Source organism: Cyprinodon tularosa, unplaced genomic scaffold (assembly GCF_016077235.1).
Source record: "Cyprinodon tularosa strain WSP-4 unplaced genomic scaffold, ASM1607723v1 ctg399, whole genome shotgun sequence".
NCBI classification, from domain to species: domain Eukaryota; kingdom Metazoa; phylum Chordata; class Actinopteri; order Cyprinodontiformes; family Cyprinodontidae; genus Cyprinodon; species Cyprinodon tularosa.
The window spans coordinates 942,862-961,190 of NW_024039117.1; the positions used below are offsets into that span (position 1 = coordinate 942,862).

The following is an 18,329-nucleotide window of genomic DNA, read 5'->3' on the forward strand; positions in this document are numbered from 1 at the left end:
ATTGTTCGTTTTTTCATCCTTAGATCTTAAAACTGTTTAAGTTTTGGCTGTGACTCCATCCTGGAGAGAAATATCAGCTGTGCTGCTGCCATCAACACCTTTGTTTCTAGATGTTGGAGCTTGGCCTGTTTTCCAGTGTAGTCCTGTTTCTCTGACTGTGACTAACTGGATGTGCTCTCTTCATCCTCTGACATGGGAGCTGGCTCGGAGCTCGTCTGCCTGGCTGTGTGTTTCCTGGACGGGGCCGCCTGTGGAGCTGGTTGACAGTTGCCTTTTGTATCTATGCTTCTTTTTCTATGTCTGCTTCTGTCTCCTTGAACCCCAGTGGGCCTCAGCAGATGGCCGCTCACACTGAGCCTGGTTCTGCTGGAGGTTTCTTCCTGTTCAAAGGGAGTTTTTCCTCTCCACTGTCGCTTCAAGCATGCTTAGTGTGAGGGATTGCTGAAGAGTCAATGAGTCGATGCAATCAGCTGGTTTTCCTTACATAGAAAACTTTGAATCAATCTGACTGAATGATCTGGTGAACTGGAAAGTGAGCTGAGATGACATGATGTGAATTGGAGCTATAGAACTAAACTGAATAGAATTAAAAGGTGCTATATATAATCCACTGGTTACTCACTGTGAGGGTCAACTAAAAGGCAGATAAAGAGGAAAAAATGGATTTTAAGATCCTTTCAAGCCTGGACTGTACATCCCTGAGGAGAGAGAATGAAGATCAAAACGCTGCGAAATTGGCTGAGAATAAAGGCAGTCCCTTGAAGAGAAGCATGCGGATGAGGAATCTGTCATTTGCTGTGATAAAAGGGAATATTTAGCAGTTTTACTCAGTGCAGACACAAGCCTCTACCCACAGCACTGACTGACAGACACGTGATGCACTACAGCACCATAACGTTAAGAATGCTTGGAGGACCAGAGCGGCGGAGGAACAGCTGCTCAGTAAACAATGAAGCAGTAGAGGTTTGTCTTCCCAGCAGCGGCTTTTAGCCAAATAGAAATTGATTGTGGGTTATTGTCAAAGGCTGGGAGGAACGATGCACGCCCACACATGATGGAAAGGAGCTCACACACCCACTGATCAGAGTGACTCCAATGTCCAGGTCATCATCCCCCTACATTTTAACTTTGTGAAATAATAATTTTCTGTTATATCATTACACTTTTAAACATTGGTTGGCTTTTAAGCTGTAGAGTCTGATCTCTGAGGGTTTATGTGTATAAAAACATGTGCAAATATGTTAGCATGGAGAAAGCTGATCTACAAGACGTAGTGTAAGATGTATTGCATGGCTAACACAGGAGAAAATAGGATGCTAACCTTTTAGCATCTGCACGGCCATTTATCCAACCTGAGAGATTCTGGGTGCAGAGCCTTGTTTTTCATTATAATCCTAAACTCCTCATTAAAAACGGCAGATTAAACGCTGGAGGATCCAGATCTGCTCGGGTCCGGTGCAGGCCGCTTTATGATTGGCTAATGATGTAAAACACTGTGGTTGCCCAGACAACAATTCTAATATAACTAGAGCTGAAACAATTAACTGTGAAATCAATTATTGAAATAATCATCAGCTAATTTAGTCATCAATTAATCGTTAACTGCAGTATAGAGACTGTAAACCTGCCTTTAGCTGACAGGCGACTCACTTAGAGCAGGAATTAAACAAAGATTGTAAAAGTTATAAATGCATTTGAAAAATGTTTTCTTCGGTCAATTTGCTCTATAATCCAGAACTAGAAAAGTTTTAGTTTCACCTGGTTTAATGACATAAAGTTATCTTCTTTACGGAACCTTTGGTTATCTGATTATTAATCAATTAATTGCAAAAAAAAATATCAACAGCAGCCCTAAACATAATCCCTCGACCGTGTGCCGAGTCAGGAGCATCGGTAGCGTTAGCATCTAATGACAGATGAAGGTTTACCTGATTGATAACAAAGCTGAAAATATCTGCTTTTGTTTAACAAAGTAACTGTTAGATTGTGATATAAAGAGCTGGGTAGCGCTGTGGCTAGCTGTAGCTAACAGGTTAGCCTCTTTTAGCTTGGTCAGTTAGCCATATGGGCTATAAAAATAAAATGCATGTGCAAGATGTGTTTAAAAGTTGCTGTTCTCATAGCTCATACCAGCGTACTGTGTCCTACCATCCGCCCTAACCTCTAAATCCCTCCATCACCATGTAGAGCGGGGGCTATATAGTGAACTTTATGGTGAACTCAGCTAACTGACCGTTCAGACAGATGATCACTGCTTTTTGCTCCGTTGGTCACGTAACTCCTGTGGCGGTGCCTGCGCCATCTTTGTTATTAGTCGCCACTGTCAGGTAGCGACAGCGGGCCGCTGTGACAGCAAATCCCATAATGCTTTGCAGGGAGAGCTCTCCACGCAAAGCATTATGGGATATATCTGCCTCTTATGAGGCCTTTCCTTTCTTCTCATTTACTTCGTAGACACTTTTTCTCTTCCGACCCCCCGACCTTTACCGTATATCACCACCTGATATATACCGCATATATCAGGCGTATATCACCACAGATCTACGCCTGAAAGAAAAACACATCACCAGAATGATTGACAATTAGGAGGACCAATTATTACGATGATCCACCCGGAAATAAAAGATCCTCCTCTATACCTTTAATATGCAAAATGTATACATGTATTATTTTTTTAGTGAATTATTATAACATTTTACAATTTTAATATAATTCCTGCTCTAAGTGGGTCACTCTGTCAGCTAAAGTTTTATAGCGTCTAAACTCCAGTTAAGGATTTATAGATTACTCAATTAGTTCAATAATTCGATAATTTGAATAATTGTTTCAGCCCTAAATTGAATTCTCGTCTATCAGTAACAACTTCCACACTGAAGAGAGCTCTGTTGACTGGAATAAGATGTGTTTACTGATTGGAAGAATGTAGGATTTTTCAGTTTGACTCAGGGGGATATTGGGCTCATCCTGGTCAGCCGACGGTTTCTCCTCACATCTCTCATTTCATTCATTGTCAGGAGTCACTTCCAGCTCTTCATCTCATTTGTCTCACTTCTCTTCTCTCCCCCCCTCCCCTCCCCCTCCCCCCTCCATCGCATGCAGCGGGCCGCTCATGTAAGTATCCCATTTCATTCCCCAGCTTGTTTCTGTGTGAGCGATGCTGTCATGTTTCAGGCAGCCTCCACCAACACTGACGCTCATCTGCCAGAGAGGAAAATCAATTAGCAGGGAAGCTCTCCTATGACAAGGAAGGAAGGCTTTTTATTTTCACTGTTCTCATGTTGCATTATCTGAAGACTGAACCTTGGGAAGCAGAGAACAGGGCCTCCATTAATACCCGAGATCTTTAATTTGCCATCCAAACACTCAGCCTTAGTCCCATCAATTAAAAGGAGGCGACGCTGCTGCTGCTGCTGCTGCTGCAGTTTAATTCTGATTAATCCAAAGAGCTCGAAGAATTCAATTTGGTCTCCGGATTGAAACCCATGGATGTGGAGGGGATGTATGTGTGCTAATGCAGTTCTGTTCATGATATCTCTGTTTGAGCGGAGCCTCGGCTTTAGGCTCCCTGCGTGTCGAGTAGCGCTCCTAGAAGATAAGCGTGTCGCCGAGGTCAGGAGGTCAAACTGAAAGCCTTCTGCTGGAGGTATAACAGGATGCATAAAGTAAACGCTTTCAGTTATACTAAAACAGTTAAAATCAATCCACTGGACTTTGTTTCCAAGTTTGAAGACGTTTCTCTTCCATCCAGGAAGATTTTTCAAATCAAAATGTCAGAAATAGCGTTTAGTTCCAGGTTTTATCCAGCAGCCCAACAAAGCCTGGTTTTTGTTTAGAAAACATGCAAATAGAAACGGATGAACGGGTCCCCCCCTTTGGAATGGGGGTCGTTTGGCTTCTTTGTTAGCCTGCAATGCCCCATACCTGTCTATGTCTCTGAAAGGGGGGCGTTAAAGGGAATTGTTGGCCTGGCTGAATAGGAAAGGTCTTCTGTTCTCCTGTAAAGGGGTTGGGGCTGCGATGCTAGCGGGAAGGAATCAACTCTTATCGCTGCTTTGGAGGTTTTTGAAGCTAAAATCTGAGACCATCCTCTCTGTTTAAGGTTAGCTTTTCTCTCTTAGCATCGATGGCTTCCCTTCTTCCCTGTTCATCAGTTTCATTTTCTATGTTTTTTAAACAAAAACCAGGCTTTGGTGGGCTACTCTATAAAGCCTGGAACTCAATGCTATTTCTGACATTCTGAAGGAAAAATCTTCCTAGATGGAAGAGAAACGTCTTCAAACTTGGAAACAAAGTCCAGTGGACTGTTTTTTTAACTTTTTTGGAATGTCTATGACCTGCACTGCAAAACCGATCTAAAAATAAGTCCAAATTTCTTAAATTAAGTGTATTTACTTAATTTGAGTATCTAAATAAGACTATTTGCCAATGGAATGAGTATTTTTACTCTTAAAGTGAGATTATTTCATAAAATGCACTTGAAATAAGACAATGTGATTTTCTCTTATTTTAAATAAGAGAAATAATCTGGTTCCATTTGCAAAATGTCTCACAAAAGAAAAAATGACTCATTTAGATAAACATTTTTGCAGTGTGGATGACTGAGAATCGTCACCAGCACGCTTTCAGTTATAACGTTAAAGCTCCTCGGTTAAAGCTGAAGTGAAGCTGCTCTCAGTGTGAATAGACGGTCGGCTGCAGCTCAGCTGAATGTCGCTCTAAATGTCGGACGTCTTTATTTTCTATGACTGCGGCTGCTGAATGGTTTTTCCGTGTGAGTTTACGTCCCTGAAGCTGCATGGACAGCTGGACGAATCCACGTAGACCTCCTCTAGCTGAGCTCCTCTCACCGACGGGTCATCCTGGATCGCTGACCGCCTCCTGTTCACACAGAGCAAAGACACCAAAGATTCATCACAAAGCTTTCCTTCGTCACACGTCCTCTGAGATGAGCTGAAACCAACAAATGCATCCAGGGACAAACTGAAAAACAGAGATTCCCTCTTTTTTCAGCAGATGGCCGTCTGCACTAGGGCAGGGTAATTAATTGCATTTGCAATATAGTTGCAATTAAAAAAATAATAATTTTGACATTGCAGAGGCCCTCAATTTTGATTGACAACACATTCAACAAGAATATGACCCTAAATTTCTCCTTAAAGCCTTTAGGGGGCAGTAATACGATTAAAGTGTGTATGAGCCGCACTGAAGGGAACAGAGAGTTGCAGCTAGAACGTAGATCTATGCTTTATAGTAAAAGAAATAACTTTTTCATGCAAATATTACAGCAAAGTCCTGCAACACAATCAGGCTTTCAAAGGTCCTGAAAAAACTGAAACATCAACATGCTTTGTGCAAATGCCAAAAAATCGCAATATTGTTTGAAAATAGTCGCAATTTTGATTTTTGGTAAAAATCGTTCAGGAATAGTCTGCACTACCGTCCAGATGTTCCAGATAAAAAGCTGACTCCCCCACGACAAAGCTGACATGGAGAAAGACAGCCCAGAGCATGACGCTGTCGCTACCGGGTTCCACTGTAGGCCTGGATGTTTTCTGTTGGTTCTCAGGGCTGGTTTTCCATATAAACATACTGGTTTCTGCAAAGTCAAGGACTGGATGCAATCAGCTGGTTTTCCTCAGACCAATAACTTCAATCTGATTGGACGACAGGTCAATCAGAGCCTTAACACCTGAGCTGAACGCTTTGATCTTATTAACTGAAAAGTTATTAAATGATAGTGCGCATTCAGCGTCTGCTCTGCCGATAATGCAAGCGTAGAAGAAGAAATGTGCTGTTTACCTGTGCAAAGAAAGAAACAACGAAAGAAAAATGTCTGAGGACTTCAGTGTTGAGGAAGAGCATGAGTTCTTTGCCGAGCTGAATGCGCTGGTTTGGTCTGCCGGCTTCCGTAGCGTCGTGAACGTGCAGGTGCGTGCTTTCAGGAAGTCCTATACACTACTGTTTATGCTCTAAAAACATTCTAAATGACTTCGTTTCGAGTAAATTCTGGACGCTACCCACTCAGGACACTTGGAATACATTGGACGAGCAGTATGGAGGAATATTGACACGTTTTTTGTGGACTTTTATGGACCTTTCTGTCTCGGGCGCCATAGACCTCCATTATTTGAATGTCAGCAGACAGCAAGAAGCCTCCCAGATCTCCAGATGCATTTGAGATATCAAAAAAGTACTCCAGAGTGTTGTTCAGCATGGGGGTGAGTAGAAAATGAAGGCTAATCATGTTTTGGGTGTACTATTCCTTTAATTGGTTAAAAAAAGAATAATTTTCATCGTGATCACTGAGTCTGGGAGCGGCCATTTTATCCCAAATATAGTAGCCCCTCCCTCCTGCCATCTTCCAGCAGTGACATCACGGTGCGGTAAGCCTAGCGCCATTCTCCCCGCTTTACAAGCTAAATCAATGGGAACTACTAGACACATCTGCAATCAACAACAATTATTGAAGATTTCCAGAGGACTTCACCATTGAAATTCACCAGAGCTATAGTGAAACTGACAATGCCCACGTGCATGGCAGCTGGATGCTGGAATACATCGGGTAAAAGTGAAAAAAAAGAGTTATTCCACCTTTCTGATTCCTGATCCTCCACGGACGGGTTGGTCGTTGGATCGCCAACTTGAAGAGGGAGGATTTGCCATCGAACTTCTGGCCAGAGAAAAAACCCGTAATATGTAGCCAACATTTGGAAGAAGAATGTTTTCAAGATGACTTGGATAATAGCGCGTTGTGACAAACACCAGATACAGCACTGGGACTTGATCAACAGCCGATACCGCACCGTGACGTCACAAACCAGTAGGTGGCAGTAGTGTTCTTTGACAAACATGGATGCCTCCAGTAAAGCACATTCACATGAAAATTACTCTGGATTAAAAACACTGATCATTTATTGAACAGGATGGAATAATTTTATATTTAAAGGACTTTCAGAAGTTTGTATTCTAAATATAACCGGACTTTTCCTTTAAAATGTCTGTGAGTCTTAGATACAGTATTTGATGAAAACTGTTGGAGGCTTTTGTTGGTCCCTCATTGTCTCCGCTGTTCTCCATCATTCAGACAGTCAGGTGAATTTAACTCTTCTGCTGAAGCTTCAGCTCTGGGATGTAAAACAGGAAAGCTGCAGGAAGCGGCTGTGAGGACAGCTGCATGCTGGACGGTCAAAGCAGCTAATGCACTGGAAAAAATCTACATCTATATAAGTCATTTTTTTCTTAAAATAAGTGCATTTGTTCTTGAATTGAGAAGGTAAAAGAGACATTTTGCCAATGGAACAAGACAATTTGCAGTCAAAATAAGAAGACAGAATTGCATCACTTTTTTTTCAAGTGCATTTTATCTAAATATCTTATTTTAAGAGTCAAATACTCATTCCATTGGCAAACTATCTAATTTACCTACTCAAATTAAGGGTAATACACTTAATTTAAGACATTTTTACTTATTTCTAGATCGTTTTTACAGTGTGTGTTCTTCTTGATTCCACACTTCTCTGTGTTTCCTGTTCAAATCCAACATATTTGTTGCAGTAAAAGTGAAAAAAAAACATTTGAAATGATTGATCTATTTTTTCTAATCAGACTTTAAACTTCTGAAAAATTTCCTTTTAGTGTGTTTTCATCCCTAATGATGAAAGCATGAATGCAGAAAAGGCCCAACAGTTCAGAGATTACTAAAGTGCAGCTTCAGCCGGGATCCAGATGAATCCTCTAATCCTCCACTTGATTGAACTCATGTGCCTCTGCATGGATCACAGACTGCTGGCAAACCCTTCGCTTTCACCCGACAGACTGACTGATTTGTTTGTCTTTAGGAATAATAAAGCATTTTAATATGAACTTTTAAAGACCACTGATGCTTTGATGCTTTGTGTTTCCCCGAGGTGCTGTGATTTCAGATCCTGCTTCTGCAGCTTTTCTGGCCTGTTTCTAACTCCTGTATTGGTGTTGAATGGACGAGTCGGAGTGCAGGGCGGGAAAGGATCACTTCCAATTAACTTCCAATTAAATAGAAGCTGAGATGAATTCTAGTCCCTGGAAATAAAATCCTCAACCATCATGTGGAGTGAAAACAGCCGTGAGGAAAACTGATGTTTATTTGAGTGAACATGTGTGAAACAGCGTGAGGGATCAGTGTGGGACGCCGACAGCTGCCTGTCACTGCAAAGCCCCCCCCCAAGGACCCCCCCTATGAGCCTTTACTGTATGGTCGGACAACACGGAGGTGGCGTCCCGCTGCCGTGGAACAAACTCACCCACTCTGATCCCTGTGAGTGGGTCCACAGCTGAGCCCCTCTTCCTAAAGTCTGGATTCAGTTTCTGCTTCCTTCTGCAAAAGCTTAGAAGCTGATGACGTTTTAAGATCTGCTGCAGGTCAGATTAGGGAGGATTAGGCACCAAGTTGTGTAGATTTTAGGATTATTATTATCTAAGCAGTTAGGAACTAAGAGTAAATACTCTGCAGACGGAACCATCTGTTCAGCCTGGCCGCTCCGTCAGGCTTCAGCGCGCTGCAGGAAGACATTTCCACATCGTTACCCTTGTTTCTGTTCCACTTCTAAAAACTTCTGATATTTAGAAGGTTTAACTTTCATTAAACATTAATTAAAGTTCCTGAAATTTATGAACACCGTAATAAAGGATGACTTCAGATTTGAGATATTTAGAGGCACAGTTTGATGACTCTGATGCTCCATCAGGAAGTGTTATCAGGACCAACATGATGCATCCTGGGAAATGACTTCCAATGATTTATGGTCGTCAACATTTAATCAAATAACTTTTGATTCATGCTGTAACCGCCGGTGCTCCACGGAGCTAACTGAGAACTAGCGTGGCTACAGACAGGGCTGCTGCTCTCATTAAAGCCCCAGGAACTAATTAATACCAAAAATAATTGGGATTATTAGATTATGTGGCTAAATGAGGGATTATGATGAAGGTTCCACTGAGAGTTTAACATGAAACCAACATGTTTTCAGCTAGTTGTGATTGACAGGTTTTCATTTCACCTTCTTCAGGTCTAGAAAGGTTTGAGTTGGTGTTTAGCAGACTGGGTGGGACTTTATTAATCTAATGAATGTAAAACAATTAATCAGATTAATCAGTGATTGAAATGGCATTTCCTTCGTTACACGTCCTCGGAAAAATTGAAGAACAAAGATTTTTGAATGACTTGATTACTGAATCAATTAATTCAGTAATTCGTTAAGGAATAAGGGATTAAGGTCCACTATAACGGGTTCCCACTTTAAGCCGCTCTGACAACCAGGATAAATGGAGATAAGTCAGGAAACTGGCAGATTGCAGTAAACATTGGGCTGAAACAATCTGATTAATAAATTATTCAGCTAATTCAGTAATCAGTTAATGGTTAACTGACTGTAAAACCTGCCTTTAGCTGACAGAGCGACCCACTTAAAGCAGGAGTTATACCATGATTGTAACAAAATATATAAACATTTTGCATTTAAGATTAATAAAAATTCCTCCTGTCAGTCTGCTCTATCTAGAACTCCTCAGGTGGAAAAAACTTTGTTTCACTTGGTTTCATTTTTGTAAGAAACCTTTCAGGACCGTTTGTATCTGATTATTAATCAATTAATCAGAAACAGATTTATCAATTTCCAAAATAATCTTTGGTTGCAGCCATAGATGAATGTCCCGTGTTTGTTCGCTTCCCTCTGCAGCTGAGCTGCAGTGCTCAGCATGAGGGTTCATCATGAGGTCTGATGTGTTCAGACCTCATCTAGGACCTTCAATCATCCTATTTTCTCCTTTTAGAGAAACATTTGGTTTCTAGACGTTGAAAGAAAGTGAGCGTCACGCTTAAAGCGGATTTCCCTCCCTGAAAGTGACACTTCTAGTCTGGAATGTTCTGGAAATCTGACATGCAGCCCGTGTCTATTTTTGCCTTCCTCTTAGCGTGCCAGCATCTTCCTCAGTTCTGGCATCAGTGTCTTTAGACAACGTGTCTCCTAAAGCTGCCGGGTCGTTATTTGAACAGAAGGACTTTATATTTGGGATGTATCATGATGGATCAGAGCTTGTTAGAGAGCAGTGCGTGCTGAAAAGCCTGCAGCTCCCGTACGTAAATCACTCCACCAGTGACACGCAGACATTGTTTGCTGATTCCTGTCATGTATATTTCAGCACCTCTGTTAGGATCTATATCCCCCATTCGGTCCCCAGAGCGGATGCTAATGTTGCTGGCTGGCCTAAATCTGCGGCTCAGCGTCGTGCCGAGTGCGCCCATTATTGCTAATTATTTATTGCAGCCTGAGGCGACGCGCCAGCCTGCCTCCTCCAATCAGACATTGTTTCTCTGCAGACGGAGAACCAAACGCTGCATGCTGATTCCACTCCGGAGATGCGTACATAAGGAACGACTATTACGCTGCATTTCTTTAATATTTCAGTCCTTGCATCAGGCTGAGCAGGAAGCTGTCGCTGGGTTTTTATCCAGGGAGTGAAGGCCAACTCTTCCATCACCTTCTCATGTTCACATAAAACCCACAGGGAGGGGGGGTGGCTGCTGACCTTTAGGGTCAACAGGGAACTGCCTTTTTGACCCTCGGCAGCTCAGCTAAGACCCCCCTCTAAGCTGTTGACGCCTGAATCCCCTTCTGCTGAGCTCAAGATGGAAGCAGCCCCCCAGCTTCGCTCATAAAACCTGTTGGAGAAGGTGTTTCTTTACTTTAGGGCTGCAACTAACCATTATTTAGCAAATCGATTAATCTGTTGATTATTTTCTGGATTAATCGATTAATAATCACATAGGCAAAGGTTCCTTAAAGAAGACTTTGTATTATATTAAACCAGGTGAAACTAAAACTCTTTCACCCGAGGAGTTCTGGATATATCTTATATTATCTTAACTGCAAAATGTTTATATATTTTTTTACAATCTTGGTATAATTCCTGCTCTAAGTGGGTTGCTCTGTCAGCTAAAGGCAGGTTTTACAGTCTATATACTCCAATTAATTGATGACTGAATTAGTTGTTGATTATTTCAATAATCGATAAATCATGATTCATTGTTTCAGCCCTATGTTTACTGCAATCTGCCAGTTTCCTGACTTATCTCCATCCTTATTGTCAGAGTGGCTTAAAGTGGGAACCCGTTATAGTGGACCTTAATTCCATCTGTTAGATTTCCCACAGACCTTGAAGAAAAATCATTAAAACTACATTAAAAAAAGAACATTTGTGAGTCAGTCTGAGTATCAGTCATCAGTCACTACAGCGGTCGGACGGAGGAGGTTGGACGGAGGAGGTTGGACGGAGGAGGTTGGACTTAGGCTTTCAGAGCGAGGAGGTTGGACTTAGACTTTCAGAGCGAGGAGGTTGGACTTAGGCTTTCAGAGCGAGGAGGTTGGAGACTGAGGCTTTTAGAGCGAGGAGGTTGGACTCAGGATGTTGGACCGAGGAGGTTGGACCGAGGAGGTTGTACTTAGGAGGTTGGACTTAGGAGGTTGGACTGAGGCTTTTAGAGCGAGGAGGTTGGACCGAGGAGGTTGGACTGAGGCTTTTAGAGCGAGGAGGTTGGACCGAGGAGGTTGGACTGAGGCTTTCAGAGCGAGGAGGTTGGACTGAGGCTTTTAGAGCGAGGAGGTTGGACTCAGGATGTTGGACCGAGGAGGTTGGACCGAGGAGGTTGTACTTAGGAGGTTGGACTTAGGAGGTTGGACTGAGGCTTTTAGAGCGAGGAGGTTGGACCGAGGAGGTTGGACTGAGGAGGTTGGACTGAGGTGGTTGGACTCAGGATTGTCTCATATTTACTCATCTAGAACGGTTGAGGGTCTTTATGTTTTCCACAATGAGCCGTTTTTCTTCATGAAGCATCCAAACAGCAGCGGCAGAAGGAACATGTTCCTCCTCTGACTGCATGTCTGCTGCTGCTTCTCTCCTGAGTGGCTCTCCTCCTCCCTGTCATCCCGTCTCTCTGTGTGCTTCTATGCTAATCCAGGGTGAGAATGAAAGAGAAGCAGGAGATCAGGTGGGAGGATGAGAAATCAATTAGGACTGTTGGAGGGCATCATTATGCATTCACACCCCCTCTGCAGAGGAAGGCCTGTCACTTTGCTACTGAATCAATACAAATCAAAGCAGTGTGTGTCTGAGCATACACCCTACATGCTAAAGCTGCCATTTATCTGCTGCCTCCTTCAGCTCCACATCTGATTAGCCTGCTCACAGAGGGACCCACAGACCTGGATCCAGCAGGTCTGAGCAGCAGATCCCAGACTGGAACCAGTTCAACCAGTGCTTTAGGCTTCATCCGTCAGTGTGTGAGAGGGGGGGTGTTCTGCCAGAACCAGAACTCCACCAAAGAATCTTTATCTTAGAGTTTGAATCACTAAGTAGATTCAGAGGAACTTTGAAAGCTGGTCCAGACGCCGGAGCTTCAGTTCCTGCTGCGTTTAGCTGAACCGTAGTTCAGCTCGTCATGTTCTCCTGCGTTTGAGTGTTCAGGCGCTCCTCCGCACTGATGGGATGAAGAAGGAGGCCACGGCCGGATCTCCAGTCTAACGTTGGTCTTTCTTTCTTGCAGTGCCTCCTCAGATCGTCGTCAGGCCGCGAGACCAGATCACAGCTCCGGGTCGGACCGTGACCTTCCTCTGCGGTACCAAGGGAAACCCCCCGCCTGCCGTCTTCTGGCAGAAAGAAGGCAGCCAGGTGAGGAAGAAGCACCACAGTGAACACTTAACCCCTCAGCTGATGGTTAATGAGCCGGGGCCGCGTTCCAGGACCCAACAGGACGGGTTTAATGGAGAATGTGAATCTTTGCAGCTTGTCAAAGGTGTCCAGAATAAAACCTTGATGTATGAATGGATGCATCCAGGTGCTTTTCTTTCAGTGGACGCATCATGAGCAGATCTAGCCCTTGTTTTATCTCTGCTTTTACCTGCTGATGAGTTTCAGACGTTGGCGCTGTGGTTCAGAGCTCTAAAACCAACAGGATGGAGACATTTTCCACACGTCGTCCTGCTGCCTTTTGTCAGTTCTAGAAAAAAGAGGCTGTCAGAGTTCTATAAATCAAGGCAACAATCCATAATCCATTAACAGATCAATCATGTTTTAAGGAAGGTCTGTTTTCAGAACAATCCCACCCTCGGTTTAACGGTCAGCCGCCTGCAGCTCCTCCCGCCTCCTTCTGCAGGCAGCGTCCGTGTTCTCCATGTGCACAGGCAGGTCTGATGGTGCCGGGGCGTCTGCACTGTGATGAACTGGTGACCTGTTCTGGTGTCCACGTCTTGGCGACTGGAGATACGAGGCAGCCTCCCTGCAGCCACTGCAAAAAACTGAAATCTTAATAAGACTTTTTTTTCTTAAAATAAGTGCATTTTTCTCCTGAATTGGGGAGATATTTAAAATAAAAAAACTATTGTATTGTCTTATTTCAAGTGCATCTAATGATCTTATTTTAAGAGTAAAAATACTAATTCCATTGGCAAATTAGCAAAATCTTATTCACCTGCTCAAATTATGAGTTACTACACTTAATTTAAGAGATGCTGACTTATTTCTGTTATTTTAGCAGTGAAACGTGGATGAATAGCAGCGTTTCTCCATCAGTCTGGTCTGTATTCAGTCCATCAGACGGAACTCAGAGGATTCCTGTTATGCTCTGAGTTTTTAAGTTAGCCTCTGGTGGTTATTTACTTCAGTAAAAATTTTATTAAGACCTTCCTAACTTTTAAATATCTTTTAGCCTACTTCATGTTGCCAGACAGCATCTTTGTTTGACTCGATTTGAGTCAGGGAAAGCTGATGAAGTCTCCTAAGCGCTCCTTGCCTGTCAGCCAATGACGCACGGAGTAGAGCGATATTACGCATCATAGAGTCCTGCTGTTATTGGTTAAGATCATGTGGGCTGTTTGGTTTCGTAGGCATTGAAATAAGGTTTCGTAGGCATTGAAATAAGGTTTCATAGCCAATAAAATAAGGTTTCGTAGGCAATGAAATAAGGTTTCGTAGCCAATAAAATAAGGTTTCGTAGGCAATGAAATATGGTTTCGTAGGCATTGAAATAAGGTTTCGTAGGCAATGAAATATGGTTTCGTAGCCAATAAAATAAGGTTTCGTAGCCAATAAAATAAGGTTTCATAGGCAATGAAATATGGTTTCGTAGGCATTGAAATAAGGTTTCGTAGGCAATGAAATATGGTTTCGTAGCCAATAAAATAAGGTTTCGTAGGCAATGAAATAAGGTTTCGTAGGCAATGAAATAAGGTTTCGTGGGCAATGAAATAAGATTTCGTAGCCAATAAAATAAGGTTTCGTAGGCAATGAAATATGGTTTTGTAGCCAATAAAATAAGGTTTCATAGGCAATGAAATAAGGTTTCGTAGGCATTGAAATAAGGTTTCGTAGGCAATGAAATATGGTTTCGTAGGCATTGAAATAAGGTTTCGTAGGCAATGAAATATGGTTTCGTAGGCATTGAAATAAGGTTTCGTAGGCAATGAAATATGGTTTCGTAGCCAATAAAATAAGGTTTCGTAGCCAATAAAATAAGGTTTCATAGGCAATGAAATATGGTTTCGTAGGCATTGAAATAAGGTTTCGTAGGCAATGAAATATGGTTTCGTAGCCAATAAAATAAGGTTTCGTAGGCAATGAAATAAGGTTTCGTAGGCAATGAAATAAGGTTTCGTGGGCAATGAAATAAGATTTCGTAGCCAATAAAATAAGGTTTCGTAGGCAATGAAATATGGTTTTGTAGCCAATAAAATAAGGTTTCATAGGCAATGAAATAAGGTTTCGTAGGCATTGAAATAAGGTTTCGTAGGCAATGAAATAAGGTTTCGTAGCCAATAAAATAAAGTTTCGTAGGCAATGAAATATGGTTTCGTAGCCAATAAAATAAGGTTTCGTAGGCAATGAAATAAGGTTTCGTAGGCAATGAAATAAGGTTTCGTAGGCAATGAAATAAGGTTTCGTAGGAAATGAAATAAGTTTTCGTAGGCAATGAAATAAGGTTTCGTAGGAAATGAAATAAGGTTTCGTAGGCAATGAAATAAGGTTTCGTAGGCAATGAAATACGGTTTCGTAGGCAATAAAATAAGGTTTCGTAGGCAATGAAATAAGGTTTCGTAGCCAATAAAATAAGGTTTCGTAGCCAATAAAATATGGTTTCGTAGGCAATGAAATAAGGTTTCGTAGGCAATGAAATATGGTTTCGTAGGCAATGAAATACGGTTTCGTAGGCAATGAAATAAGGTTTCGTAGGCAATGAAATAAGGTTTCGTAGCCAATAAAATAAGGTTTCGTAGGCATTGAAATAAGGTTTTGTAGGCATTGAAATAAGGTTTCGTAGCCAATAAAATAAGGTTTCGTAGGCATTGAAATAAGGTTTTGTAGGCATTGAAATAAGGTTTCGTAGCCAATAAAATAAGGTTTCGTAGGCATTGAAATAAGGTTTTGTAGGCATTGAAATAAGGTTTCATAGCCAATAAAATAAGGTTTCGTAGGCAATGAAAAAAGGTTTCAAACAAGGCTAGACATGACTGGGTTGCATTAAGCAGAGCCGTGTTACAGGCTTGCTTAAGAGTGAAATACAGCTGATCAATGCGTGCAGCTCAAAGCTGAATAATAACAACGCTCTGATATTTTTGAAGTTCAGATGCTGATTTTATTTTATTACAATGCCTACGGCTGAAAAAGGAAAACTAAAATAAGGCTTGGAAAAGGCACTGGGGCTTATTTTAGCTTGAAAAGCAGCAGTTTCATTATTTTTTTTTTTTTTAGAGATTTTTATGTCATTTTAGTTTATTTTGTTATATATACACTGATCCTGAAAAAGTGGAAAATACTTGCCTTATAAATGTTTTGTGGCCATCAAAATGCTTCAGTGTTATTCTATGGATCAAATAGTTGAGTTAAAGCATTTGGCACAATTGGAGAGATGCTGGTGACACCAAAAGTTCAACACCCCACAGCTCTGGAACTGATGCAGCCAGAGGTCTGAAAGCTTCTGTATTTGTGTTTGACATGATTTAGAACAAATGTAATTCAATGAGACGTGTCTTTTCTCGAGCATGTCTTTATTACTAAACAATGTTGAGTCATGTTTGAACTGTTGTAGCTTAGGCTGTGTTCTCCTTACTATTTGCAGAAACTAGAAGGTATTACCCTTTTCCATTTGGGTCTGCAAAATAGGCGAGGATTACATCAAATGAGGTGGATGTTACAAAGTTAAAGATTTCTCAGAAGGTCAGTTTTTCGAAAGCTGACTTTATTCTTAGGTGAAGGGATCATTTATGACAACCTTGCTGCGTTTTTCTGAGACAGATTTTGAGTTAAACCCTCACAGCATCACTCCGTCCGGTTCTCCTCTGTCGTCCGTCCTTCCATCACTTCAGAGCTGCTCTAACTCACACGGTAAACATCCTTCATCGTCCACCTGGTGCATCATTCTTCTGCTCGGGCCTTCAGAACAACCATGTCTGAATGAGGAGATAAGAGTTCCTGCCTGTTGGATTGATGACAATAGCGATAGAGTGAGTGTGTAGGCACCCAGGTAGAGATTATAGGGGAGCGGGAACCAGATTGGAGGAGCCTGGAAAATATGTGTGGGAGAGAAGGAATGGAGGAGAGAGATAAAGAGGTGAGAGAGAGAAGGAGCACGCTGGGAATGAGAGTTCAGGCTTCCCTCGAAACGTAGAGGCGGCCGGCAGAGTCTGCTGCTACTGTTCACATTCCAGCTCTGCCTGACCAAGATGGAGGAGGTTTGAACTTCTTCCTGCTTTAATCTGACTGAACGCCGTCCAACAGAAGAACAAACACATCTAAAGGGGAGAAAAACACCCAGAGGCCCTGATAACCATTAAACTGCATCGTTCTGTTACCTTTAATGAACCTGAAGTTCAGCTGAACTCTGCATCTGAAATGATTCTAATGATGCATCATAGAAAGAAATCAGTTAGGAAACCCAAACGCTTCCTGCTTGTCACAGAATGACGGGTTTCTGACAGCAGCAGCTCTGGGAAAGAAGCTGTTTTTAGTCGGTTTGTCCTGGGTTGGATGTTCCTGGACGGTTCTTCCTGATGGAGGTGCTGGGTGGAGCCTGTAGCCGCGGGTCTGACCCTCTTGGACCGTTTATGCTCCATCAGGCCAATAACGGTGTTCATGGCTCAGAAATGCTCCTCTTTTAGGCTTTCTGCTCTCTGGTTTCAGATGGTGGCGTGAAAACAGGCGGCCAAACGGCTCAACAAGTCAAAGTAATCAATTTAAACAAAAATACTTGGAAGCTTCACTTAGAGTTTCTGGTATTTTCTTCATTTATTATTTAGAAAACGTTGTTTTCATAGAAGCGGTGATTAACGTGGTGAGGAATCCTGTGGAGAAGCTCAGAGTTCCCATCTGGATGTTTCTTTTTTTTCCAAACTATCACTGTGTATTTAAATTGGTCTGAGTTTTTCTGACCAGAAACTTTGGACGCAGGTTTTTTTGCTCTAGCTCTGCAGGCCGGGCTCCTGATCACCTGCCAGCTGTAAACTCTCTGCTGCTGCAGCCTTTGACCTGCTGCCTGCTCCTCCTTTCCGTCTGTGGATCCCAGGCTGGGGGGCAGCAGACCGGCTCAGCCGTGGGACACAGCAGCTCAGAGTGAACAGGAATAAAGAGGAAAGGAAGCAAAGATCTAAAGCTTCTGTCTCTCCTCCAGATCCTGCTGTTCCCCATCCAGGAGCCTTCTCAGTCCAGTCGTTTCTCCGTGTCTCTGAGCGGCGAGCTCACCATCGCCGACGTGCAAGTGGAAGACTCTGGCTTCTACATTTGCCAGGCCATCAGCGTGGCTGGAAGCATCCTGACCAAAGCCCTGCTGGAGGTGGAAAGCGGTGAGTCTGAACAGCAGCGAGCAGAATGGAGGTTCAGCAATGACTGAACTTTTTTTATTTAGATTCAGAGGTTTACATACAATAAGAAGCACTGCGGGAAAATCTCCTCCTTTGATCTCTAATCTGATGTAATGAAATGAGACGACTGCTGACAGATTTATGGAAATAACTGGGCTGTAGTAAACGCTTCACCCGCTGCCTTCCTGCCAATCAATGGGGATGTGGTTCAGCTCCATCTGCAGGAGCTCCTCTGTGGACCTTTAGCTCCAGTCGGACACAGAGCTGTGTAACTCAGCCTGCATGTGAGCGGCTGCGATCATGGCATACCTCCATGCACCGTGTCTTAGAAGCAGTCCTGTTCCTGCAGCGACATCCTGAACATTCTGCTTCTGGTCGCTTCAGCTTTTCCATCTGCTTCTGTCTCCATTTGTCTCTATGTTTGAAATCAGGGTTTCAGATGAAAAC

At 42.6% G+C, this 18,329-nt stretch overlaps 1 protein-coding gene across 4 annotated transcripts in view; it reads left to right on the forward strand.

The window, feature by feature from the left end:
- Window positions 1-18,329, forward strand: part of robo3 (roundabout, axon guidance receptor, homolog 3 (Drosophila)) — a 233,956-nt gene that overhangs the window by 191,501 nt on the left and 24,126 nt on the right. For 3 of the 4 annotated variants that reach the window (XM_038297822.1, XM_038297823.1, XM_038297825.1), the window contains exons 7-9: window positions 3,100-3,111; window positions 12,578-12,702; window positions 17,693-17,864. In XM_038297822.1, coding sequence (XP_038153750.1) covers window positions 3,100-3,111; window positions 12,578-12,702; window positions 17,693-17,864 — 309 coding nt within the window. The remainder of the gene's footprint in view (window positions 1-3,099; window positions 3,112-12,577; window positions 12,703-17,692; window positions 17,865-18,329) is intronic. The other variant, XM_038297824.1, reaches the window with a different exon arrangement.